Consider the following 27,896-nt stretch of genomic DNA (forward strand, 5'->3'; position numbering starts at 1 on the left):
GGGTCACGCCACACATTTTTTAAACTAGATACCCCAATGATGATTGTGGCCAAGTTTGGTTTGATTTGGCCCAGTAGTTTCAGAGGAGAAGATTTTTGTAAAAGCTAACGACGACGGACGCGGGACGCCGGACGCCAAGTGATGAGAAAAGCTCACTTGGCCCTTTGGGCCAGGTGAGCTAAAAATGTGTGGATAACTGATTACTTGCCTGAATTTCCTAGGTCAAAGGAAGATAACTCTTTAAAAAATCATCAGATAGATCTGTAATTTTGTCACGGTAAAACTATATACCAAATATTAAATCAAAATCTTAAATATAAAAAAGATGATGTGGTATGATTGCCAATGAGATATTTGTTCCGCCTAACCGATGTTCCACTAGAAAACTTTGTTATAAAACAATGATAAACAATGTCATAATATCTGTTCCTGTCGGAAAAACAAATCTATATCATTTATTTCGTTAGGAACATATACTGTAATATTTTTTCCCCTGGAAATAATATTCCAGAATACTTTTTCCATTTGGAACTTATATAATGAAGGAACTTCTATTTCAAGACAGACAACTCCACATAAGAGACCAAATGACACAGAAATTAACAAATGTAGGTCACCGTACAGCCTTCAACAATAAGCAAAGCTATAAAAGGCCCAAAAACGACAAATGTAAAACAATTAAAACAAAAAAAAATTAACGCAAAACTAAAAAGTAACACAGCAAAAAAAGACAACAACTGAATTACAGACTCCTGACTTGGGACAGCAATACCAAAAAAAATGTGTAAAAACCCAATTGCTGGAATGGATTAAGGAAATCCTGCTACATGAAGAACACAAACTCACAACCTGAATGTTAAAAGCCTAGTGATACAGAACTGAGAAGTCAACTAGGTAAAGGATACTTGCAAAGTTTTACGAAGGCAAAGCCTAAAATACAATACAGTTATCTCCATTTTTAAGCATTCTATATAAAATTTTAAAAAAAAACACAGTTAATTGTCGACATACTGTCTGTGAAAGAATATCATAAATCGAATTTAAAAAAATTGCTCTTGCTTCGTTCACTCTAGAATGAAATAGAAAACATCTGCTAATTTTGTTGATTATTGAAGAAATACATAACAATAAATTAGTGAATTGAAAAATGATGGCTTAGCTAGTTAAAGTTCCCAAATATATGATGTTGTCGAATCAAAATCGTGTTAACAAATAATTGCATTACAATTTAAAATCTTTTTTTCAAGACTAATGTTGAATTGTTTAACGATTTTTCTCCTGAATAATCTTGGTTTTGCAGCATTTGTTTTCTTGGCTTTATATTTCTTTATATTTTGTAATTTATTTTCTACTTAAAGCATTTGTAATTCAACACTATATTTGTACCTGTAAGTATTCCATCACTTCTTCTTTCATCCTTTCTGCTGCTAAGTCGTATGGAGTCCGACCCTGAAATACAAGTATCAGATAAATCTTTATATTGCTTTCACCTTTTTTATTACAAAGAAGACTTTTTTACATATCTTACAATTAGTAGCTGGGTTGTGTTTTAATTTAATTTTTAAAGATGCTAACCATATCATTTTCATTTATTAAATATATCTCTTCAGACAACATTCAGATTATTGTTCACAATTTTCTGAAGACTTCAAATAGGCTATTCAGTTGAACGGCAAACGATTTAATGGCTTCTAAGGTCAAGACATTGGTCACGTGATAAAAGGTCAGAGTTTACGATTTTTTGGTAAACGTGCACGCCTCGTGGTTTTTGGACTCGTATTGTCTTATTTGTACTCGTACATTAATAAAAACCAAAGAGTTCAATTCTAGATTGAATAAGCTTCCTTATTTTATATAATTATCATTAAAAAGTGTTGTTAAAATGTTATAAATTCACGAGTGAAGTGAAACTTTTTTTCTGAAAATTTGCGTAGGTCCACGGAAAATCCTTTATAATTCCTCAAATAGGTTTGGTAACGTGTTGAGGGGTATAAAATATGAAGTAAAACCATTTTTTGCTTCTTATTTTACTATATCAGATCACAAATACCCCGGATACGCAATTGTGTCAGATTATTCGTTGCGAAGCGGAGATCAAAGGGAGATAACTCGGTACGCGCATCGTAGGATATTGCAAGTTCACAACAGTAAATTCGAGTAAAATTAATGATTGCAGATATATTTCGACAATTTCTTCAGTAAATTTTCAATATTCCATGTTCCTCTACTGTTGTAACATTAAAATAGTCATAGAAAGGTTGAATATGACATTTTTTTCAAGTACTTACAGGTTATTGAACACTTTCAAAGAAGAAAATTCTGAACTTGGACTTATTGTATTTTCTCAAACACCCTTTTGGTAGATAGAAGGATACAAGAGGGGTTTATCAGTTGTCAGTAGAACCTGTGTTACAATAGAATTGAACTTTTCATTGCATGAAAGCAAACTGAATATGGAAACAAAGGAAATATAGTCTTTAAAATTGTAAACATTTATACTTTTGAATGAAAATAATATGAATTTGCAGTGGACAGAAGTACATGTACAATGCTTGTTTTATTGTACCTGCTATAAGATACAGTGGTGGATCCCAGGGGTTCTGGTGACCTCCTCTTTTTATGGAAGATTAATGCATTTGAATTCAGGGATCATATAGTTCACTCTCCTTTTTATCCTTGGTTGAGAATACCACCACTTATGTTTAAAATTGTCTGGATTCACCCTGAGATAAGAACCTTTATAAGATGTACAAGTTATGTTGCTTGCCTCAATCAAGAGAAAATATCTGAACCCAAAGAACCAGAAAGGGATTTAGAACATAATAATCAACACAAAGATAACTGAGCAAAAGATGTATTGCAACCTGATATCATGCAGTTCTCATCATAATTCCTATTATATGTATTATTTCAAATTTTGCTTTATTTTTCTTCTTCTTATATTTGAATTCAAAAGTCCTGCAACCAACTGTTGAGTGCATTAAATTAAATTATTGATTGAATAATAAGCTATAAAGCTGACCAGTAAATACAGTTTGAAAATGCTTTGTTGAAAAACAATAGTGGTATTATATCATAAAATATACTGAATCAACTTCAAATTTAATCCAAATTCATACTTACTTGCTCTAAAATGCATAATCAATTGAAAAACAAAAACCTGAGAATACTACAATGTATAACATAGAGATTGCACGGACACTTCCCATGTTATAGTAGTCATAGACAAAAATAAAACTTGACTTAAATAAAGTATGTTCATGTTTTTTTGTAAAAAGGACAACAATAAGATATTTATTATTCTGATATCAGAAATAATCTCATAGTATCAAATAAGAATGATAATCAATTTAATCACATTATTTACTTTTATAAAAAAAAACTCATGATATTATCTGTATTTACAATCATGGACTATATAAAAGCTTGTCAACATCTCACTTACTTCAAATGCTTTTAAAATTAACCTGTTAGTACTAAAATAAAGAGATGTGGTATAAGATAAGATAAGATATTTTATTCCAATTAAAAAAGGCCATGAAAAGCAAAGTAATGTGTTACAATGATTTATATAATTGACACAATAATGTTGATATAAATCAGATAAACATGAATATAACCAACTCCATTCTTAGATTTTAAACCACAGCCAGACCAGGGCCACGCATATATTAGAAAAAAAGGGTATAACAATTATAACTTCTATTATCATGATTATTAAACAGGCAAATATTCTCAAAGTCTTAATTAAAACAATATCTGTACTGTATTTATAGTTTTCTGAGTGCAAAACATTTATTTTAAATTGCAACATTTTTCAATACCTCTAGATTTTCTTGAATAAAATGCCAATTAAATTTTGCACTTGTGCTAAACATTTCAAATTTTTTACAACTTATTATACTATCATTTTATTCTTTTCTTTAAAAGTTATAAAGGGGAAACTGACATTTAAATATGGTATAATTGCCAATAAGATAACAGTCTAGAAACTTTTCACCAGAGTCCAAGTGCCTGTTAGCAGTGACAGTTAAATTACAAGTTACTTTACATACATCAACAATGAATACATTCCATTGTTTTCAGGCAAATGAGGAAAATAAGAGTACCAATAGCTTTTGTCTTACTACATGTACAAGAGAATAATAGAAATGATAATATAATAAGGAAATATCAGAGACAAAAAAGACAGGACTTAGCCATTGGACTATATGTAAAGTATTCCCTTACTAATCCTTGGAGGAGCTGTTGTATACTTTATAGAAACAATATGTTGAGGATTTGGCCCCATCAATCAGGATTTTAGACATTTAATAATTGCAATCTGCTCTATTTGTTCCAACCTATAATGAGTATAAAATGTTATACCTAGGGTGGGAATTAAATGTCTTAAATCCATGCATGTTTATTTACTCTATTGTTCTTTGTGTACATAAAATGTACATGTATATGAAATATATCAAATGCAAAAAAAAATGCTGTAATGTAAATATGGTAATTTGTAAACATCATATTATTACACCCTCACTATTTAAAGACCTAGTAAAGGAAGTCCCTGCACCTCGCTAGACCTGTTTCTTAGACAAGATGTATTATATAACTCTTGAAGTATAACACGATAAAGGTTATTGCTAAGTATATAGTAACATCGACGTGCAATTAAGGTAAAGCAAACTGTCAAACATAAACAATCTACCACGTGTTTGTCGACTGTACTTGAATTCAAAACGACCCATCAGGCCTTATTTACACGATTTTTTGCTAAAGCAGACAGTTAAATATGAGGTCTGAAAAGAATGGATTTGGTGGTATGACTTGTGTATGCATGGAAATATAATGAAGAAAATATTGATTTTTACCGTAACCTTTGAATACACAACATTCCCAAGGTATCCCCACAAAACACATGGCTACTTTGTAACGATGGCTGGTAACGTATAGCCACTTTCTAACGGCAAATCTAATTGGATGATCTCCAAAAATCAATAATAAAATTGCTAGTAAATGATTGGATACAAAATTGTGTCAGATTATAAATAGAGGAAAAAATGTAAACATTGAAATCCGCCATTTTGACGTAGGAAACAAACTAATTTTCAACCTTCGATTAAAGGACATTGCTCACATTGCCAGCGTATCATGCATAACCAGTCAGCTGCAAATATATCTTTCAATATGTTTTTTACACTTACTTTTCTATGTTTTAGTTAATTTAATGTTTTAATTTACTACAGAACGAAACATCGTTCTCAAAGATGCCGTAGAAAAAATTATAGGTGGCGCTGTTTGTGGGCGTAAACCTTTTACATACGGTGTCGACAAATTGACCTTTATCTGTCAGATTCAGGCGTTTGCCTTCCAACTGTATTAACTCTTTTTTTTTAAAGGATATGAATAAATGCTTCATCTGTCCCCATTTAGTCTTTATTTTTGTTGCAGTTTGAAGAATGATAAATGCATCCTTATATCTACACAAAGGGTGTGGGATATGGGGGATTTCATCCTTAACTATCTTTTTACATTTTTTGGACACATTACAAATGTATCATGATTATTGACAGTTCTTTATATTCTTATACTATTCTCTATTCTTTATATTATTGTATCGAATTATTCTATTATTGTATCGAATTATTCTCTATTCATTAACTGTTTGCCTATATCTCGATAAACCCTCTACATCCTCCTATATCTGTATAAACCCATTCACTCCCTCCTGCATTAGTGTACCCATCCACAACCTTCTATATTTGTATACCCAATCCACATCCTCCTATACTTGTATATCCCACCCACATCCTCTAAAATCTGTATATCCCACTCACACCCTCCTATATATGTATACCCCCTCCCCACCCTCCTATATCTGTATACTCCTTCCCTACCCTCCTATATCTGTATACCCCTTCCCTACCCTCCTATATCTGTATACCCCTTCCCTACCCTCCTATATCTGTAAAACCCCTCAACACCCTCCTATGTCTTTATACCCTATCCAAAGTCTCCTATATTTGAATAGCCCATCCACTGTTGAGATTGTCGCTGGAACGTAACATCCATACTTTTGTACTTGTTCATTTTTGACGTCTTATTATCATGTGACAACTCAGTGGGTGGAAAAACATTTGTTGTATATGAATATAATGGCTAAACAGTTGTCTTTACATACATTGCCTTAATTATCATCTATATACACACCCTCCTATATCTATATAGCCCATACACACCCTTCTATATATGTATATCCATCCACACCCTCTTATATCTGTATACCCCATCCTTACCCTCCTATATCTGTATACCCCATCCACACCCTTCTCTATCTGTATAGTCAATACACACCCTTCTATATCTGTAACCCCATCCACACCCTTCTATATCTGTATATCCCATCCACACCCTTCTATATCTGTATATCCCATCCACACCCTCCTATATATGTATATCCCATCCACACCCTCCTATATATGTTTAGTCCATACACACCCTTCTATATCTGTATACCCATACACACCCTCCTATATATATACCCCATCCACATCCTCCTATACATGTATACCCCATCCATACCCTCCTATATCTGTATACCCCATCCACACCCTCCTATATCTGTAAACCCCATCCACACCCTCCTATATATGTATACCCCATCCACAACCTCCTTTAACTGTATACCCCATCCACAACCTCCTATATCTGTAAACCCCCTCCACTACCTTCTGTATCTGTACACCCCTTCCCTACCCTCCTAAATATGTATACCCTCTCCACACCCTCCTATACATGTAAAACCCATCCACACCCTTCTATACCTGTAAACCCCAACCACACTCTCCTATATCTGTTTACCCCATCCACACCTTGCTATATCTGTATACCCCATCAACACCCTTCTACATATGTATACCCTATTCACACCCTCCTATGTCTGCATACCCTATCCACACCCTCCTATGTCTGTATACCCTATCCAAACCCTCCTATGTCTGTATACCCTATCCACACCCTCCTATGTCTGTATACCCTATCCACAACCTCCTATGTCTGTATACCCTATCCACACCCTCCTGTCTATACCCTATCCACACCCTCCTGTCTGTATACCCTATCCACACCCTCCTATGTCTGTATACTCTATCCACACCCTCCTATGTCTGTATACCCTATCCACACCCTCCTATGTCTGCATACCCTATCCACACCCTCCTATGTCTGTATACCCTATCCACACCCTCCTATGTCTGTATACCCTATCCACACCCTCCCTATTTCTGTATACCCTATCCACAACCTCCTATGTCTATACCCTATCCACACCCTCCTGTCTATACCCTATCCACACCCTCCTGTCTGTTTACCCTATCCACACCCTCCTATGTCTGTATACCCTATCCACACCCTCCTATGTCTGTATACCCTATCCACACCCTCCTGTCTGTATACCCTATCCACCATCTCCTATATCTGTATACACTATCCACACTCTCCTATGTCTGTATACCCTATCCACACCCTCCTATATCTGTATACCCCATTCTCACCCTCCTATATCTGTATACCCCATCCACACCCTCCTATATCTGTATACCCTATCCACACCCTCCTATATCTGTATACCCCATCCACACCCTCCTGTCTGTATACCCTATCCACACCCTCCTGTCTGTATACCCTATCCACACCCTTCTATTTCTGTATACCCTATCCACACTCTCCTATATCTGTATACCCTATCCACACCCTCCTATGTATGTATACACTATCCATTCCCTCCTATGTCTGTATACCCTATCCACACCTTACTATGTCTGTATACCCTATCCACACCCTCCTGTCTGTATACCCTATCCACACCCTCCTATATATGTATACCCTATCCACACCCGCCTATGTATGTATACACTATCCACACCCTCCTATGTCTGTATACACTATCCATTCCCTCCTATGTCTGTATACCCTATTTACACCCTCCTATATCTGTATACCCTATCCACACCCTCCTATTTCTGTATACTCCATCCACACCCTCCTATATATGTATACCCCATCCACACTGTCCTATATCTGTTCCCAATCCACACCCTCCTTATACATGAATACTGAATCCACACCCTCCTATATCTGTATATTGTTATTTTACAGTATTTCATGGTTTTTAGTGTTTACATTGATATTGTATAAATAAGGAAATTAACAAATATGAAAACAGGAATTTGAAGAAATTTGCAGTTGTCATATGAGTATCTATTTCAAATAATTAAACTAAATTTTTTGAAACTGCCAATAATATGAAATAAATAGCCAATTTTTATTTCTCCTCTTTTGAATCATATAAATATTGTCTAGTTAATTTCTTGATTCAAAAAATTATCTGTCATCTCCCACCTCAAGTCTTTGTTTGCATCTGTTTAAACATTAAAAACACGATGAACGCATTGCTTAGAATATTTTGATACCAATTAATAATTTTGTTATAATTGTCAAGACAGCAGATTGTTGTTTGACAGTTTATTTAAACTGGTTTTAGTCCAATCTTATTGTTTATCCATACACATTTTTGAATAAAAATAAACATTTCTGGTATAACTAATCACCCAAAATGTTCAAGTGGTCTAATTAAAAGCATTAGATGTTGGGAGATTTTGGTAAAAATATTATGTTCATGTGTTTTATAGTAAAATTTAGCCATCCAAGTCTATAAAACATTTTCATATTTTAAGTCCAATTTAAATAATCATATGATTTTCAACTATAGCCTTGAAAAAAAATCCATTTGACCAAACATATCTCATACATAATTTTAATGATTCATTACTTAATAGTTGAACACTGGTCATATACTATAAAATATTACCTTATGTGTTGTAACCAAGGGACTGGCACCTCCTTGTTCTACCAGATATCTTGTGATCTGTAGATGTCCAAACTGTGCAGCATAATGTAAAGCTGTTCTTCCATCTCTCTATAATATAACCAGATAACATGTAACTATATAATGTACAATACTTTGTTGTCAATATCAATAATATACAACATATCCTACAACTGACATCAAAACTTGTCTGATAAACTGGACATTGTTGTGTAATAAATATAAACACAATATATATCACATGAATCAGTGGTCAAAACTGAATACAATGACCAGTCACACTTGTATTTATATTGTATATAAACAACAAATAAACATGTTTTGTTGTGAAATGTCAAAACTTCCATTAAACCTGATATCTTAAAAAAATATTTTTTTCAAGAAATGTGTAAAATAATTATATCAATGGATTCAGTAGAACAAAACAAGTAAAATGAGACCCCACTTTATATGATTCTTACACATATTTGTTCATTAAAACTGTCTAATTAACAACATGATTTAGTGTAGATTAATAGTAATGTGATCAGACTAAGTAGATAACATACTGCTATGATGTCGATCTTACATCCTCTATCAATGAGGAGTCTACAGATCTCCAGGTGTCCTCTGTAGGCAGCCCACATTAATGCTGTCTCTCCATCTCCCTGGAATAATACAACTGACATCAAAACTTGTCTGATAAACTGGACAATGTTGTGTAATAAATATAAACAAAATATATATCACATGAATCAGTGGTCAAAACTGAATAAAATGACCAGTCACACTTGTATTTATATTGTCTATACACAATAAATAAACATGTTTTGTTGTGAAATGGCAAAACTTCCATTAAACCTGATATCTTAAAAAAATATTTTTTTCAAGAAATGTGTAAAATAATTATATCAATGGATTCAGTAGAACAAAACAAGTAAAATGAGACCCCACTTTATATGATTCTTACACATATTTGTTCATTAAAACTGTCTGATTAACAACATGATTTAGTGTAGATTAATAGTAATGTGATCAGACTAAGTAGATAACATACTTGTGTGATGTCGATCTTACATCCTCTACCAATGAGGAGACGACAGATCTCCAGGTGTCCTCTCCTGGCAGCCCACATTAATGCTGACCATCCACTAACCTGGAATAATACAACTGACATCAAAACTTGTCTGATAAACTGGACAATGTTGTGTAATAAATATAAACTAAATATATATCACATGAATCAGTGGTCAAAACTGAATACAATGACCAGTCACACTTGTATTTATATTGTATATAAACTATAAATAAACATGTTTTGTTGTGAAATGTCAAAACTTCCATTAAACCTGATATCTTAAAAAAATATCTTTTTCAAGAAATGTGTAAAAAAATTATATCAATGGATTCAGTAGAACAAAACAAGCAAAATGAGACCCCACTTTATATGATTGGTACAAATATTTGTTTATTAAAACTGTCTGATTAACAGGATTTAATGTAGATTCAGTATAATTATTCATTTTAATAAAATATTTTTTTTAAAGAAACTTAAAAAAGAGTAATCTTTTCTGATTCAGAACAATAATATGAGTAAAATGAGACCCCACTTTATATGATTCTTACAAATATTTGTTCATTAAAGCTGTCTAATTAACAACATGATTTTGTGTAGATTAATAGTAATGTGATCAGACTAAGTAGATAACATACATTTGTGATGTCGATCTTACATCCTGTATCAATGAGGAGTCTACAGATCTCCAGGTGTCCACCCTCGGCAGCCCTCATTAATGCTGTCTGTCCTAACACCTGGAATAATACAACTGACATCAAAACTTGTCTGATAAACTGGACAATGTTGTGTAATAAATATAAACTAAATATATATCACATGAATCAGTGGTCAAAACTGAATACAATGACCAGTCACACTTGTATTTATATTCTATATAAACACTAAATAAACAACATGTTTTTTTTGTGAGATGTCAAACTTCCATCAGAACTGTCATGTTAATTTTTTTTTGTTTTTTTTTAAGAAATGAATAAAATATTTACATCAATGGATTCATTACAAATCTCTGAGTAAAATGACATCTCACTTTATATAATTCTAACAAGTATTTGTTGATATAATGATTAAATCTGTCTGATTAACATGATTCAGAATAATGATCAATTTTTTAAAAAGTAACTTTTTCAAAGAAATATGAAAAAAAGTTACATTTCCTGATTTAGCACGAGGAGACGAACAAAATGAGACCCCACTTTATATAATTCTTACAAATATTTGTTGTCCATTAAACCTGTCTAATTAACAACATAATTTTGAATAGATGAAGGAATGTGGTCAAAGTGAAGCAATAACATACATGTGTGATATTTGTTTTACATCCACTGTAAAACCTTGGTGTAAAAATTGTTTTTGTAAATATTCAAAGTAAGAACTTTATCAACTATAATTCAAAACAAACAAAAACAATTATTAAAAAAAATACCTTTATGCATTTTTTTTTCTCTCACTAAAACTGTTAAATTAAAAACAGATTTTGATTTAATATCAAATTCAGTATATTGATATAAATATCAGTTTCCATACAGATATATTTTTATATTATGTTCTGAAGTAACATGTAGTTATGTGTTTTATACTACACATGTATAATCTGTTATGTTCTGAAGTAACTTGTAGTTGTGTGTTTTATACTGCTCATTTACAATCTGTTATGTTCTGGAGTAACTTGAAGCGGTATGTTTATACTGCTGATGTAAAATTTGGTATGTTCTGAAGTAACTTCTTGTGTGTTTTATACTACTTATGTCCAATGTTATGTTCTGAAGAAACTTGTAGTTGTGTGTTTTATACTGCTGGTGTACAATCTGCTATGTTCTGAAGTAACTTGTGGTTGTGTGTTTTATACTGCTGGTGTACAATCTGTTATGTTCTGAAGTAACTTGTAGTTGTGTGTTTTATACTATTTATGTACAATCTGTTCTGTTCTAAAGTAACTTTCAGTTGTGTGTTTTATCCTGCTGGTGTACAATTTGTTATGTTCTGAAGTAACTTGTAGTTGTGTGTTTTATACTATTTATGTACAATCTGTTCTGTTCTAAAGTAACTTTCAGTTGTGTGTTTTATCCTGCTGGTGTACAATCTGTTATGTTCTAAAGTAACTTTCAGTTGTGTGTTATATACTGCTGGTGTACAATCTTTTATGTTCTGAAGTAATTTGTAGTTGTGTGTTCTATACTGCTGGTGTAAAATCTGTTATGTTCTGAAGTAATTTGTAGTTGTGTGCTCTATACTGCTGGTGTAAAATATGTTATGTTCTGAAGTAACTTGCAGTTGTGTATTTAATACTGCTGGTGTACAATCTATTCTGTTCTAAAGTAAATCGCAGTTGTGTGTTCTATACTGTTGGTGTACAATCTGTTATGTTCTGAAGTAATTTGTAGTTGTGTGTTATATACTGCTGGTGTGCAATCTGTTATGTTCTTAAGTAATTTGTAGTTGTGTGTTATATACTGCTGTTGTACAATCTGTTATGTTATGAAGTAACTTGTAGTTGTGAGTTCTATACTGCTGGTGTTAAATCTGTTATGTTCTTAAGTAATTTGTAGTTGTGTGTTATATACTGCTGGTGTGCAATCTGTTATGTTCTTAAGTAATTTGTAGTTGTGTGTTATATACTGCTGTTGTACAATCTGTTATGTTATGAAGTAACTTGTGGTTGTGTGTTCTATACTGCTGGTGTACAATCTGTTATGTTCTTAAGTAACTTGTGGTTGTGTGTTCTATACTGCTGGTGTACAATCTGTTATTTTCGTAAGTAATTTGTAGTTGTGTGTTCTATACTGCTGTTGTACAATCTGTTATGTTCTGAAGTAATTTGTAGTTGTGTTTTTGTACTGCTGGTGTACAATCTGTTATGTTCTGAAGTAATTTGTAGTTGTGTGTTATATACTGCTGGTGTACAATCTGTTATGTTCTGAAGTAATTTGTAGTTGTGTGTTATATACTGCTGGTGTTAAATCTGTTATGTTCTGAAGTAATTTGTAGTTGTGTGTTCTATACTGCTGATGTACAATCTGTTATGTTATGAAGTAACTTGTGGTTGTGTGTTCTATACTGCTAGTGTACAATCTGTTATGTTCTTAAGTAACTTGTGGTTGTGTATTTTATACTGCTGGTGTACAATTTGTCATGTTCTGAAGTAATTTGCAGTTGTGTGTTCTATACTGCTGGTGTACAATCTGTTATGTTCTTAAGTAATTTGTAGTTGTGTGTTATATACTGCTGTTGTACAATCTGTTATGTTCTGAAGTAATTTGTAGTTGTGTTTTTATACTGCTGGTGTACAATCTGTTATGTTCTGAAGTAATTTGTAGTTGTGTGTTATATACTGCTGGTGTACAATCTGTTATGTTCTGAAGTAATTTGTAGTTGTGTGTTATATACTGCTGGTGTTAAATCTGTTATGTTCTGAAGTAATTTGTAGTTGTGTGTTCTATACTGCTGATGTACAATCTGTTATGTTATGAAGTTACTTGTGGTTGTGTGTTCTATACTGCTGGTGTACAATCTGTTGTTCTTAAGTAACTTGTGGTTGTGTGTTCTATACTGCTGGTGTACAATCTGTTATGTTCGTAAGTAATTTGAAGCTGTATGTTCATACAGTTTATGAAAAATTTGTTATGTTCTGAAGTTACTTCTTGTTGTGTGTTTTATACTGCTTATGTACAATATTATGTTCTGTAGAAACTTGTAGTTGTGTGTTTTATACTGCTGGTGTACAATCTGTTATGTTCTGCAGTAATTTGTAGTTGTGTGTTGTATACTGCTGTTGTAAAATCTATGATGTTCTGAAGTAATTTGTAGTTGTGTGTTCTATACTGCTGATGTACAATCTGTTATGTTCTGAAGTAATTTGTAGTTGTGTGTTTTATACTGTTGGTGTAAAATCTGTTATGTTCTGAAATAATTTGTAGTTGTGTGTTCTATACTGCTGGTGTAAAATCTGTTAGGTTCTGAAGTATCTTGCAGTTATGTGTTCTATACTGCTAGTGTACAATCTGTTATGTTCTGAAGTAATTTATAGTTGTGTGTTATATACTGCTGGTGTACAATCTGTTATGTTCTGAAGTTATTTGTAGTTGTGTGTTCTATACTGCTGGTGTAAAATCTGTTATGTTCTGAAGTAATTTGTAGTTGTGTGTTCTATACTGCTGGTGTAAAATATGTTATGTTATGAAGTAACTTGTGGTTGTGTGTTCTATACTGCTGGTGTACAATCTGTTATGTTCTTAAGTAACTTGTGGTTGTGTGTTCTATACTGCTGGTGTACAATCTGTTATGTTCGTAAGTAATTTGTAGTTGTGTGTTCTATACTGCTGTTGTACAATCTGTTATGTTCTGAAGTAATTTGTAGTTGTGTTTTTGTACTGCTGGTGTACAATCTGTTATGTTCTGAAGTAATTTGTAGTTGTGTGTTATATACTGCTGGTGTACAATCTGTTATGTTCTGAAGTAATTTGTAGTTGTGTGTTATATACTGCTGGTGTTAAATCTGTTATGTTCTGAAGTAATTTGTAGTTGTGTGTTCTATACTGCTGATGTACAATCTGTTATGTTATGAAGTAACTTGTGGTTGTGTGTTCTATACTGCTAGTGTACAATCTGTTATGTTCTTAAGTAACTTGTGGTTGTGTATTTTATACTGCTGGTGTACAATTTGTCATGTTCTGAAGTAATTTGCAGTTGTGTGTTCTATACTGCTGGTGTACAATCTGTTATGTTCTTAAGTAATTTGTAGTTGTGTGTTATATACTGCTGTTGTACAATCTGTTATGTTCTGAAGTAATTTGTAGTTGTGTTTTTATACTGCTGGTGTACAATCTGTTATGTTCAGAAGTAATTTGTAGTTGTGTGTTATATACTGCTGGTGTACAATCTGTTATGTTCTGAAGTAATTTGTAGTTGTGTGTTATATACTGCTGGTGTTAAATCTGTTATGTTCTGAAGTAATTTGTAGTTGTGTGTTCTATACTGCTGATGTACAATCTGTTATGTTATGAAGTTACTTGTGGTTGTGTGTTCTATACTGCTGGTGTACAATCTGTTGTTCTTAAGTAACTTGTGGTTGTGTGTTCTATACTGCTGGTGTACAATCTGTTATGTTCGTAAGTAATTTGAAGCTGTATGTTCATACAGTTTATGAAAAATTTGTTATGTTCTGAAGTTACTTCTTGTTGTGTGTTTTATACTGCTTATGTACAATATTATGTTCTGTAGAAACTTGTAGTTGTGTGTTTTATACTGCTGGTGTACAATCTGTTATGTTCTGCAGTAATTTGTAGTTGTGTGTTGTATACTGCTGTTGTAAAATCTATGATGTTCTGAAGTAATTTGTAGTTGTGTGTTCTATACTGCTGATGTACAATCTGTTATGTTCTGAAGTAATTTGTAGTTGTGTGTTTTATACTGTTGGTGTAAAATCTGTTATGTTCTGAAATAATTTGTAGTTGTGTGTTCTATACTGCTGGTGTAAAATCTGTTAGGTTCTGAAGTATCTTGCAGTTATGTGTTCTATACTGCTAGTGTACAATCTGTTATGTTCTGAAGTAATTTATAGTTGTGTGTTATATACTGCTGGTGTACAATCTGTTATGTTCTGAAGTTATTTGTAGTTGTGTGTTCTATACTGCTGGTGTAAAATCTGTTATGTTCTGAAGTAATTTGTAGTTGTGTGTTCTATACTGCTGGTGTAAAATATGTTATGTTATGAAGTAACTTGTGGTTGTGTGTTCTATACTGCTGGTGTACAATCTGTTATGTTCTTAAGTAACTTGTGGTTGTGTGTTCTATACTGCTGGTGTACAATCTGTTATGTTCGTAAGTAATTTGTAGTTGTGTGTTCTATACTGCTGTTGTACAATCTGTTATGTTCTGAAGTAATTTGTAGTTGTGTTTTTGTACTGCTGGTGTACAATCTGTTATGTTCTGAAGTAATTTGTAGTTGTGTGTTATATACTGCTGGTGTACAATCTGTTATGTTCTGAAGTAATTTGTAGTTGTGTGTTATATACTGCTGGTGTTAAATCTGTTATGTTCTGAAGTAATTTGTAGTTGTGTGTTCTATACTGCTGATGTACAATCTGTTATGTTATGAAGTAACTTGTGGTTGTGTGTTCTATACTGCTAGTGTACAATCTGTTATGTTCTTAAGTAACTTGTGGTTGTGTATTTTATACTGCTGGTGTACAATTTGTCATGTTCTGAAGTAATTTGCAGTTGTGTGTTCTATACTGCTGGTGTACAATCTGTTATGTTCTTAAGTAATTTGTAGTTGTGTGTTATATACTGCTGTTGTACAATCTGTTATGTTCTGAAGTAATTTGTAGTTGTGTTTTTATACTGCTGGTGTACAATCTGTTATGTTCAGAAGTAATTTGTAGTTGTGTGTTATATACTGCTGGTGTACAATCTGTTATGTTCTGAAGTAATTTGTAGTTGTGTGTTATATACTGCTGGTGTTAAATCTGTTATGTTCTGAAGTAATTTGTAGTTGTGTGTTCTATACTGCTGATGTACAATCTGTTATGTTATGAAGTTACTTGTGGTTGTGTGTTCTATACTGCTGGTGTACAATCTGTTGTTCTTAAGTAACTTGTGGTTGTGTGTTCTATACTGCTGGTGTACAATCTGTTATGTTCGTAAGTAATTTGAAGCTGTATGTTCATACAGTTTATGAAAAATTTGTTATGTTCTGAAGTTACTTCTTGTTGTGTGTTTTATACTGCTTATGTACAATATTATGTTCTGTAGAAACTTGTAGTTGTGTGTTTTATACTGCTGGTGTACAATCTGTTATGTTCTGCAGTAATTTGTAGTTGTGTGTTGTATACTGCTGTTGTAAAATCTATGATGTTCTGAAGTAATTTGTAGTTGTGTGTTCTATACTGCTGATGTACAATCTGTTATGTTCTGAAGTAATTTGTAGTTGTGTGTTTTATACTGTTGGTGTAAAATCTGTTATGTTCTGAAATAATTTGTAGTTGTGTGTTCTATACTGCTGGTGTAAAATCTGTTAGGTTCTGAAGTATCTTGCAGTTATGTGTTCTATACTGCTAGTGTACAATCTGTTATGTTCTGAAGTAATTTATAGTTGTGTGTTATATACTGCTGGTGTACAATCTGTTATGTTCTGAAGTTATTTGTAGTTGTGTGTTCTATACTGCTGGTGTAAAATCTGTTATGTTCTGAAGTAATTTGTAGTTGTGTGTTCTATACTGCTGGTGTAAAATATGTTATGTTATGAAGTAACTTGTGGTTGTGTGTTCTATACTGCTGGTGTACAATCTGTTATGTTCTTAAGTAATTTGAAGCTGTATGTTTATACTGCTTATGAAAAATTTGTTATGTTCTGAAGTTACTTCTTGTTGTGTGTTTTATACTGCTTATGTACAATATTATGTTCTGAAGAAACTTGTAGTTGTGTGTTATATACTGCTGGTGTACAATCTGTTATGTTGTGCAGTAATTTGTAGTTGTGTGTTGTATACTGCTGTTGTTAAATCTGTTATGTTCTGCAGTAATTTGTAGTTGTGTGTTCTATACTGCTGATGTACAATCTGTTATGTTCTGAAGTAATTTGTAGTTGTGTGTTTTATACTGCTGGTGTAAAATCTGTTATGTTCTGAAATAATTTGTAGTTGTGTGTTCTATACTGCTGGTGTAAAATCTGTTAGGTTCTGAAGTATCTTGCAGTTATGTGTTCTATACTGCTAGTGTACAATCTGTTATGTTCTGAAGTAATTTATAGTTGTGTGTTATATACTGCTGGTGTACAATCTGTTATGTTCTGAAGTAATTTGTAGTTGTGTGTTCTATACTGCTGGTGTAAAATCTGTTATGTTCTGAAGTAATTTGTAGTTGTGTGTTCTATACTGCTGGTGTAAAATATGTTATGTTATGAAGTAACTTGTGGTTGTGTGTTCTATACTGCTGGTGTACAATCTGTTATGTTCTTAAGTAATTTGAAGCTGTATGTTTATACTGCTTATGAAAAATTTGTTATGTTCTGAAGTTACTTCTTGTTGTGTGTTTTATACTGCTTATGTACAATATTATGTTCTGAATAAACTTGTAGTTGTGTGTTATATACTGCTGGTGTACAATCTGTTATGTTGTGCAGTAATTTCTAGTTGTGTGTTGTATACTACTGTTGGTAAATCTGTTATGTTCTGAAGTAATTTGCAGTTGTGTGATTTATACTGCTGGTGTACAATCTGTTATGTTCTGAAGTAACTTGTAGTTGTGTGTTTTATACTGCTTATGTACAATCTGTTATGTTCTGAAGGAACTTGCAGTTGTGTGTTTTATACTGCTGGTGTACAATCTGTTATGTTATGAAATAATTTGTAGTTGTGTGATTTATACTGCTGGTGTAGAATCTGTTATGTTCTGAAGTAACTTGTAGTTGTGTGTTTTATACTACTGGTGTACAATCTGGTATGTTCTACTGCTGGTGTACAATCTGTTATGTTATAAAGTAACTTGTGGATGTGTGTTCTATACTGCTGGTGTACAATCTGTTATGTTCTTAAGTTATTTGTAGTTGTGTGTTATATACTGCTGGTGTACAATCTGTTATGTTCTGAAGTAATTTGTGGTTGTGTGTTATATACTGCTGGTGTAAAATCTGTTATGTTCTGAAGTAATTTGTAGTTGTGTTTTTATACTGCTGGTGTACAATCTGTTATGTTCTTAAGTAATTTGTAGTTGTATGTTATATACTGCTTATGTACAATCTGTTATGTTCTGAAGGAACTTGCAGTTGTGTGTTTTATACTGCTGGTGTACAATCTGTCATGTTATGAAATAATTTGTAGTTCTGTGTTTTATACTGTTGGTGTACAATCTGTTATGTTCTGAAGTAACTTGTAGTTATGTGTTTTATACTGCTGGTGTACAATCTGTTATGTTATGAAGTAACTTGCAGTTGTGTGATTTATACTGCTGATGTACAATCTGTTATGTTCTGAAGTAACTTGTAGTTGTGTGTTTTATACTGCTTATGTACAATCTGTTATGTTCTGAAGGAACTTGCAGTTGTGTGTTTTATACTGCTGGTGTACAATCTGTTATGTTATGAAATAATTTGTAGTTGTGTGATTTATACTGCTGGTGTACAATCTGTTATGTTCTGAAGTAACTTGTAGTTGTGTGTTCTATACTACTGGTGTACAATCTGTTCTGTTCTGAAGTAACTGCTTATATGCAACATGTTCTGTTTTAAAAGTACTTGCAGTTGTATGTTTTTAATTAGTTATGTTCAAGCTGTTATGTTCTATGTTATTTTATGGTTATGTTCTAATGTAGTCTATAATGTTCTGAAGTAACTTGTAGTTGTGTGTTTTATACTGCTTATGTACAATCTGTTATGTTATGAAATAATTTGTAGTTGTGTGATTTATACTGCTGGTGTTCAATCTGTTCTGTTCTGAAGTAATTTGCAGTTGTATGTTTTTAACTACGTATGTACAATCTGTTATTTTCTATGTTATGTTATGGTTATGTTCTAAGGTTAATTGTTGTCGTGTGTTTATGTGTAATACTGTTTTACTGTTGTTTATTTTTAAGTAACTTTTAGTTTTATACTGTTTTACTGTGCTATATTTTGAAGTAACTTGTAGTAATATTTTGAGCGTTTTATATTGTATATATACAATATCCTGTATTTTAAAGTAACTTTTAGTTTTACACTGTTTTTCTGTGCTTTATTTTTAAATAACTTGTAGTAATATTTTGTGCGTTTTATATTGTATTTGTACAATATACTGTATGTGAAGTAATTTGTAGTTTTACACTGTTCCACTGTACACTATTTTTAAGTAACATGTAGTGTTGTGACTTTTATTGTACATGTACCATAAGACGACATATCTTAAGATGATTTTTCTATGAAGTATTAAATGAAGTAGGTTTTGAATGTGACTATTTTACTTACACCTTGATACTCAATGTCTGCACCATTCTGTAGACTTAATTCTAAGTCTTCTATATCTCCATTCTGGGCAGCTGTAATAAGTTTCTGTAAGTAAAACATGAATCTTAAATTCAATAAATTGTATTAAATAATTGCTGTTAAATTAGGTAATAACTATATATTCTTCTGTATAGCAATGACTTCATAAATCAGTAGTATCCTTCCTTAATAAAACTTTCAGACAGAGAGGAAATCTTTAAATAGCATGTAATTGTTGGAATTTATGCATTTTATATTTTTAAGATAAACAAAAATTGCGTACCTTTGAGAAATATTTTTTAAAAGAATCATGGACTAGATTTTGCATATCCTTGATTTTTCTTTTTTGTAGTGTTTTTCGGAACTTTGACTTTTTAAGACATTCACATTCCCCATTTCCATTCTCAATATTATTGATTATTTTTTTCATTCACATAGTCCTTTATTGCCCCTAGGTACTTTCTCAACAGTCCTTTATTGCCCCTAGGTACTTTCTCGACTTTTTTTATATCAGATAGTAGAAATCTCTCTTTTATACTTACTTAAAGAGAAAATCATATAAATGTATGAAAACTGAATACATGCAGATGTGGGTTATAATAACGTAATGAGACTGTAACCTAATTGTATGTAGACTGAATAAATGTAGATATGGGTTATAATAAAGTAATGAGACTGTAACCTAATTGTATGAAGACTGAATAAATGTAGATGTGGGTTATAATTAAGTAATGAGACTGTAACCTAATTGTATGAAGACTGAATAAATGTAGATGTGGGTTATAATTAGGTAATGAGACTGTAACCTAATTGTATGTAGACTGAATAAATGTAGATGTGGGTTATAATAAAGAAATGAGACTGAAACCTAATTGTATGTAGACTGAATAAATGTAGATATGGGTTATAATAAAGTAATGAGACTGTAACCTAATTGTATGTACACTGAATAAATGTAGATGTGGGTTATAATTAAGTAATGAGACTGTAACCTAATTGTATGTAGACTGAATAAATGTAGATATGGGTTATAATTAAGTAATGAGACTGTAACCTTATTGTATGTAGACTGAATAAATGTAGATATGGGCTATAATTAAGTAATGAGACTGTAACCTTATTGTATGTAGACTGAATAAATGTAGATGTGGGTTATAATTAAGTAATGAGACTGTAACCTTATTGTATGTAGACTGAATAAATGCAGATGTGGGTTATAATAAAGTAATGAGACTGTAACCTAACAAGAACAAAAACCTTTTAAAAGGTGGGTTGTATCAGTCGGCACTTTATACCATAAAAAAAGATATGTCTTATTTAACTTACATGTACTGAACAAAGGCAAGGGGAGAGAACTTCTGTATTGTTTATTTTTTATTTTGAAAAATTGTCCAATATTTTTACTAATAACTGTATAGACTTAAGGGTTACATATTTGACATTGTAATCAAGGATTCTGAAGGTACTACATAAATAATACACTGTCTACTACTGGAAAGAATTTTACAGAGTATACATGTATATTAAAGTTACTAGGAAATCTGCATGTGTGCAAGTGTCAACTGTGAATTGAGTATAAGATAAGACAATTAAGTGTCACCCGTGTAATGAGTAGAAGATAGGTCGATCAAGTGTCACTCTCATAATGAGTAGAAAATAAGACCATCAAGTGTCACCCGTGTAATGAGTAGAAGATAAGTCGATTAGGTGTCACCCGTGTAATGAGTAGAAGATAAGTCGATTAGGTGTCACCCTTTTTATGAGTAGAAGATAAGAAAAAATAGTGTCACCCTTTTTATGAATAGAAGATAAGACAATTAAGTGTCACCCATGTAATGAGTAGAAGATAAGTCGATTAAGTGTCACCCTTTTTATCAGTAGAAGATAAGAAAAATTAGTGTCACCCGTGTTTATATGAGTAGAAGATAACACAATCAAGTGTGACCCATGTAATGAGTAGAAGATAAGATGATCAAGTGTCACCTATGTAATGAGTAGAAGATAAGATGATCAAGTGTCACCTATGTAATGAGTAGAAGATAAGATGATCAAGTGTGACCCATGTAATGAGTAGAAGATAAGGCAATCAAGTGTCACCCGTGTAATGAGTAGAAGATAAGACAATTAAGACGATATCTGCTATAGTTATTAGCAACACCTTAGTTGGTCAAATGTTGTGAGTCACCTTGCTTTGTCCCAGTTTTGTTCTTGTTTGTTTGATCTGTTTTCTTCGTAAAAAAGTAGTTTTGTAGTTCGCCTAGAATTCTACTTGTTTTTATCTCAAATTACCACTTACTTGTATCTAATTGTACAATAATGGGGAACAAAACCACACAAGGAGACTATTAGATAAATCTTACCTCATTCCAATCCTCCATTATATCCTAAAAATAGAAAAGAAAACTTATATTTGATATATACTGTTGAGTTATTATTGAGGTACATGTATTATAGTTACTGTCAATTAAAAATACATGATCATTATTGGATGTAATATACTGACCTAATATTTTTAGATACTAATTTTAATTAAATAATAATAGCATTGAAACAGTGATTTATCTCAACTTTTCTGGCAATAAGACTGCACTATTAGAAGTTAATGAACTGAACTAAAAACCTTGAAGATTGGATAACATACCTACATTTGTAAATGATGTACAAATGTATTCTACAAGCAGGATGTGACTCTTTCCATGGAACACCAGAACATCTATTTCACTTTCCCAGGTCTAAGAATGTCAAAAGTTTTCTTTTACCAGCTTTAAGACACACATAACAAATATCAATTAACAGTTTCTTAAAACACTATCAATAATCGACTAGAACAGTCAAATTAAATTCAACTGTTTTTTTATTCTGTATGAGCCTGTCCAATAACGTAGTGGATGTAGTTAGAAGTTGTGTAAAACTACAAGTTACTAGTTAAAAATAGTGTACAGTGAAACAGTGTAAAACTACAAGTTACTAGTTTTACTTCATTGTTGTTTTCAGCAGTGGATTTTTCTTTTGAAATGTTTCACATTTTATCATACCAAGGCTATTTATAGATGATTATATGGCATGGGTTTTGCTCATTGTTGTAGGCTGTTGGACAACCTGTAATTGTTTATAACTGTGTCCTATGGTCTAGGAATAATGGTATAATTGTTAATCATACCACACCTCCTTATTATCATATGGTATGGGTTTTGCTCATTGTCGAAGGCTGTTGGACAGCATGAAATTGTTTATATCTTTGTCCTATCGTCTAGGAATAATTGCATCATTGTTAATCATACTACAACTCCTAATTATTATATGGCATGGGTTTTGCTCATTGTTGAAGGCTGTTGGACGACCTGTAATTGTTTATATCTTTGTCCTTTGATCTAAAAATAATTGTATCATTGTTTATCTAACCACACTTCCTTATGGTTATATGGTTTGGGTTTTATTCATTGTTGAAGGCTGTTGGACAACCTGTCATTGTTTATATCTTTGTCCTATAGTCTAGGAATAATTGTATCGTTGTTTATCATACCACATTTCCTTATTTTTATATAATAAAATGATCACAGATACCCCCTCCCTCTTAACATACTTAATGTATTTACAGGATTGAAGCTATAAGTAAGTTTTACAATTTGCCTAAAAATATGTTAAGTCCTGGACCATTTGAAGTTTCGAGTGAAAGGCCCTCCTCAAGAAATGCAATGGTCCTAAAATAAGTACTAATGTAACGGATTGTAGGCCATGGACCTTTGTTTTCCAAAATTCAAAGGTTCTCTCACAGAAATGAAAGGTTCCTGACCATTGGGCCCACACTAATTTAAAACTATGAGAAGTAAAGTAAGAATAATGTAATGGTGTGTTATATTGCCATATTTTAGGTTGTTGCTTGGTCCTTAACTAAAAGCTCTTTTCAAAAATGGCACTAGCCTATGCTGTGGAACCATAACTTCAAACAAGACAAATAGATCTGTGTCGCTGCATGCAATTGATTGAGGTAACATATTTACTGAATCATAAATGATCATTCCATAAAATCATAAGAGCCAAGAAACTTACATGAAAATTATTGTTGTACAATGAGTGTTGTAAAATTTCAAACTATTGACAAACGGAAAAGCTGCTCAGCCGAAACAAAAATTGCTAACACGCTACAACTCAAATTTGTCAAACTGTTCATCTAATATAAAATCATTTCCTTCTATAGAAGCCAAGAAAAGTTCAAAGAAAGTTTCATTGTACAATGAGTGTTGTATAATTTAAACTATCTGCAAACAGGAAGCGACTGCATGGTAGATTTGAAAACAGGAAGCGACTGCATGGTAGATGTGAAAACAGGAAGCGACTGCATGGTAGATGTGAAAACTGCTTAGTCTGTATTGATTTACCTCATTTTAGAGAAGTAGCAAATATTAATTTTCAAGTCTTTGGTTTAACTGTCCAGGGTTTAAACCCACCACCTCCCCCACTAAAGGTCAACACAATACTACAACACCGTGAAGATCTTTGGTTTAACTGTCCAGGGTTCAAACCCACCACCTCCCACACTAAAGGTTAACACAATACTACAGCACCATGAAGATCTTTGGTTTAAGTGTCCAGGGTTCAAACCCACCACCTCCCAAACTAAAGGTTAACACAATACTACAACACCGTGAAGATCTTTGGTTTAACTGTCCAGGGTTCAAACCCACCACCTCCCACACTAAAGGTTAACACAATACTACAACACCGTGAAGATCTTTGGTTTAACTGTCCAGGGTTCAAACCCACCACCTCCCACACTACAGGTTAACACAATACTACAACACTGTGAAGATCTTTGGTTTAACTGTCCAGGGTTTAAACCCACCACCTCCCACACTAAAGGTGAACACAATACTACAGCACCATGAAGATCTTTAGTTTAACTGTCCAGGGTTCAAACCTGCCACCTCCCACACTAAAGGTTAACACAATACCACAACACTGTGAAGATCTTTGGTTCAACTGTCCAGGGTTCAAACCTACCACCTCCCACACTAAAGGTTAACACAATACCACAACACTGTGAAGATCTTTGGTTCAACTGTCCAGGGTTCAAACCCACCACCTCCCACACTAAAGGTTAACACAATACTACAACACCATGAAGATCTTTGGTTTAACTGTCCAGGGTTTAAACCCACCACCTCCCACACTAAAGGTTAACACAATACTACAACACCGTGAAGATCTTTGGTTTAACTGTCCAGGGTTTAAACCCACCACCTCCCACACTTAAGGTGAACACAATACTACAGCACCATGAAGATCAACGAGGCAGTCTTTATGAAGAAAAGTGTTTGTACAATCTTAAAAAAATACGTTACATACTAATTAGATATATACTGATGAATGTACCTCTCAGGTCAGCCTAATTTATAAGTAAGGTTGTGCCATCATCTAAAGTATCTGTGAAAAATAACTATGAATGATATGTACTTGTTTAAGCCTGAAATATGTAAAATATATTTATCACTTAAACATGTTAAAAATACTTCATTGGTACTTCTATTCATAGTTAACTGTTATGAATGTTTCTTATAAACATATCAATGTTTGTGTATTATCTTCCTTTCTTATAAACATATCAATGCTTGTGTGTTATCTCCCTGTCTCTTATAAACATATCAATGTGGGTGTGTTATCTCCCTGTCTCTTATAAACATATCAATGTGTGTGTGTTATCTCCCTGTTTGTTATAAACATATCAATGTGTGTGTGTGTTATCTCCCTGTTTCTTATAAACATATTAATGTCTGTGTGTTATCTCCCTGTTTCTTATAAACATATCAATGTGTGTGTGTTATCTCCCTGTTTTCTTATAAACATATCAATGTGTGTAAGTTATCTTCCTGTTTCTTATAAACATATCAATGTGTGTGAGTTATCTCCCTGTTTCTTATAAACATATCAATGTTTGAGGGTGATCTCCCTCTATAAACATATCGATGTTTGTTGATTATCTCCCTGAATAAACATATCAATGTGTGTGTGTCATCTCCCTGTATAAACATATCAATGCATATGTGTGTGTGTCATCTGTCTGTATAAACATGTCAATGTTTGTGGGTTATCTCCCTGTTTAGACATATCAATGTTTGTGTGTTATCTCCCTGTTTAAACATATCAATGTTTGTGGGTAATCTCCCTGTTTCTTATCTTAATTTTATGGCCAGCTTCATGAAAATGTGGAATTTGTCATATGAGGTTACTTTTGATTTGTTGACTTTATATTGACCTGTACACATCTCCTATATGTTGACCTGTACACATCTCTTATATATTGACCTGTAGACATCTCCTATATATTGACCTGTACACATTTTCTATATATTGACCTGTACACATCTCCTATATATTGACCTGTACACATCTCCTATATATTGACCTTTACACATCTCCTATATATTGACCTGTACACATCTCCTATATATTGACATGTACACAACTCCTATATATCGACCTGTACACATCTCCTATATATTGACATGTACACATCTCCTATATCATTGTATATATTGACCTGTACACATCTCCTATATATTGACCTTTACACATCTCCATTCTTGCTTTGTTGGGTTGCTGTCTCATTGACATTCAGCTCACTTTATTTTTAGCACAAGTTCAACCAATCTGCTTTTGAAAACAAATAGCATTGTAGTGATGTCATCACATTCTTTGTGTCTTGTTTACTATACAAACATTGGTGTTGTGGTATTTTGATTGTAAAAACTATATGTTGATTATCTCCCCTTATATAGTTTGAATATTTTTCATTGGAAAAAAATTTCAATAGTAATTGATCCTAAATAGTTCACATATAATGTACACTTACCTATAATAGTAACTTGACTGGACAAGGATCACATTGACTGGACACAGATCTAATAAATACAAATAATAGATGTTCAAAAGAAAAATATGGCTAAAAAAGAAAAAAGACAAACAACAGTTCACAAAACACAAAATTAACAGTTAAAGACTGAGCAACAGGAAACCCATCAAAAGTTAGGGTTTATCTCAGGTGCTCCACATGTGGCACTTGTGTTGCTCAATAATAATTACAAAGTTTTGATTGGTTGAATAACATGTTGACCTCTTTCATTGAATGGTTACTTTCTCATTGACATTAACATCCAATCTTTCATTCCTACACCACAAGTGACTTCTTAAAAACTTACTCTTTGAGCAACTCACATTGTAATGATTGCAATGTCTTGACTGAGTGTCTTGTTTAGTTTGGACTCCTAAATGCAATTAATTTTGTAATTATGTCATGTTATTTTTTGTTTCCAATTTATTTAACAAAAGTAGATGAGTGCAAAATGTTAATCCTGTTAAAAAAGAATTAAAAATCAAAGTGATGAAAATCACTCATGGAAAGATTTGAAGAGTCGCTTGAATAATTTCAAATCATATTTGGATATGGTGCGGACAAAAAAGAACAGAAATAAGCACTGGTGTAATGCTTCTTAAAAGTCACCAGTTAGTTCTTGATCATCTCCCCTTTAACAGTCAGAGCTCAGACATAAAAAAGTCTGAATCTGCTTTTGACTCATAGGTATAAATTTGTAAGTTTTAGGATTTGTCTCCCTTTAAGCAAGAAATAAGTGACCAGAATCAAAAAGTTTCAAATATGGACTCCTACAAGTCAACAAGTTATCAAAATTGGTTAACCTAAAGACCCACGCATTTATAAAAAGGTCATGCATATAAATCAAATAATGCCAACATTGAAAGACAATATAAAAAAGAAGATTTGGTATTATTGCCAATGAGACAACTATCCGCAAAAGACCAAAATGACACAAACATTAACAACTATAGGTAACCGTGCGGCCTTCAACAATGAGCAAAGCCCATACCGCATAGTCAGCTATAAAAGGCCCAGATAAGACAATGTAAAACAATTCAAACGAGAAAACTAACGGCCTTATTTATGTAAAAAATGCTTTGTATTCTATAGAAAAATATGAATGAGTCTAAAAAATAATTAA

At 32.6% G+C, this 27,896-nt stretch overlaps 1 protein-coding gene across 1 annotated transcript in view; it reads right to left on the reverse strand.

Annotated features, from left to right (window-relative positions):
- LOC134699914 (uncharacterized) overlaps positions 1-22,262 on the reverse strand; it is a 72,996-nt gene extending 50,734 nt beyond the window's left edge. Inside the window, exons 1-6 of the mRNA XM_063561311.1 lie at positions 22,245-22,262; positions 19,867-19,950; positions 9,912-10,010; positions 9,424-9,522; positions 8,858-8,965; positions 1,387-1,449 (exon numbers count right to left, since the gene is read on the reverse strand). Coding sequence (XP_063417381.1) covers positions 1,387-1,449; positions 8,858-8,965; positions 9,424-9,522; positions 9,912-10,010; positions 19,867-19,950; positions 22,245-22,262 — 471 coding nt within the window. The remainder of the gene's footprint in view (positions 1-1,386; positions 1,450-8,857; positions 8,966-9,423; positions 9,523-9,911; positions 10,011-19,866; positions 19,951-22,244) is intronic.
- Positions 22,263-27,896: the final 5,634 nt, after the last annotated feature.

Source organism: Mytilus trossulus, unplaced genomic scaffold (assembly GCF_036588685.1).
Source record: "Mytilus trossulus isolate FHL-02 unplaced genomic scaffold, PNRI_Mtr1.1.1.hap1 h1tg000103l__unscaffolded, whole genome shotgun sequence".
Lineage (NCBI taxonomy): Eukaryota > Metazoa > Mollusca > Bivalvia > Mytilida > Mytilidae > Mytilus > Mytilus trossulus.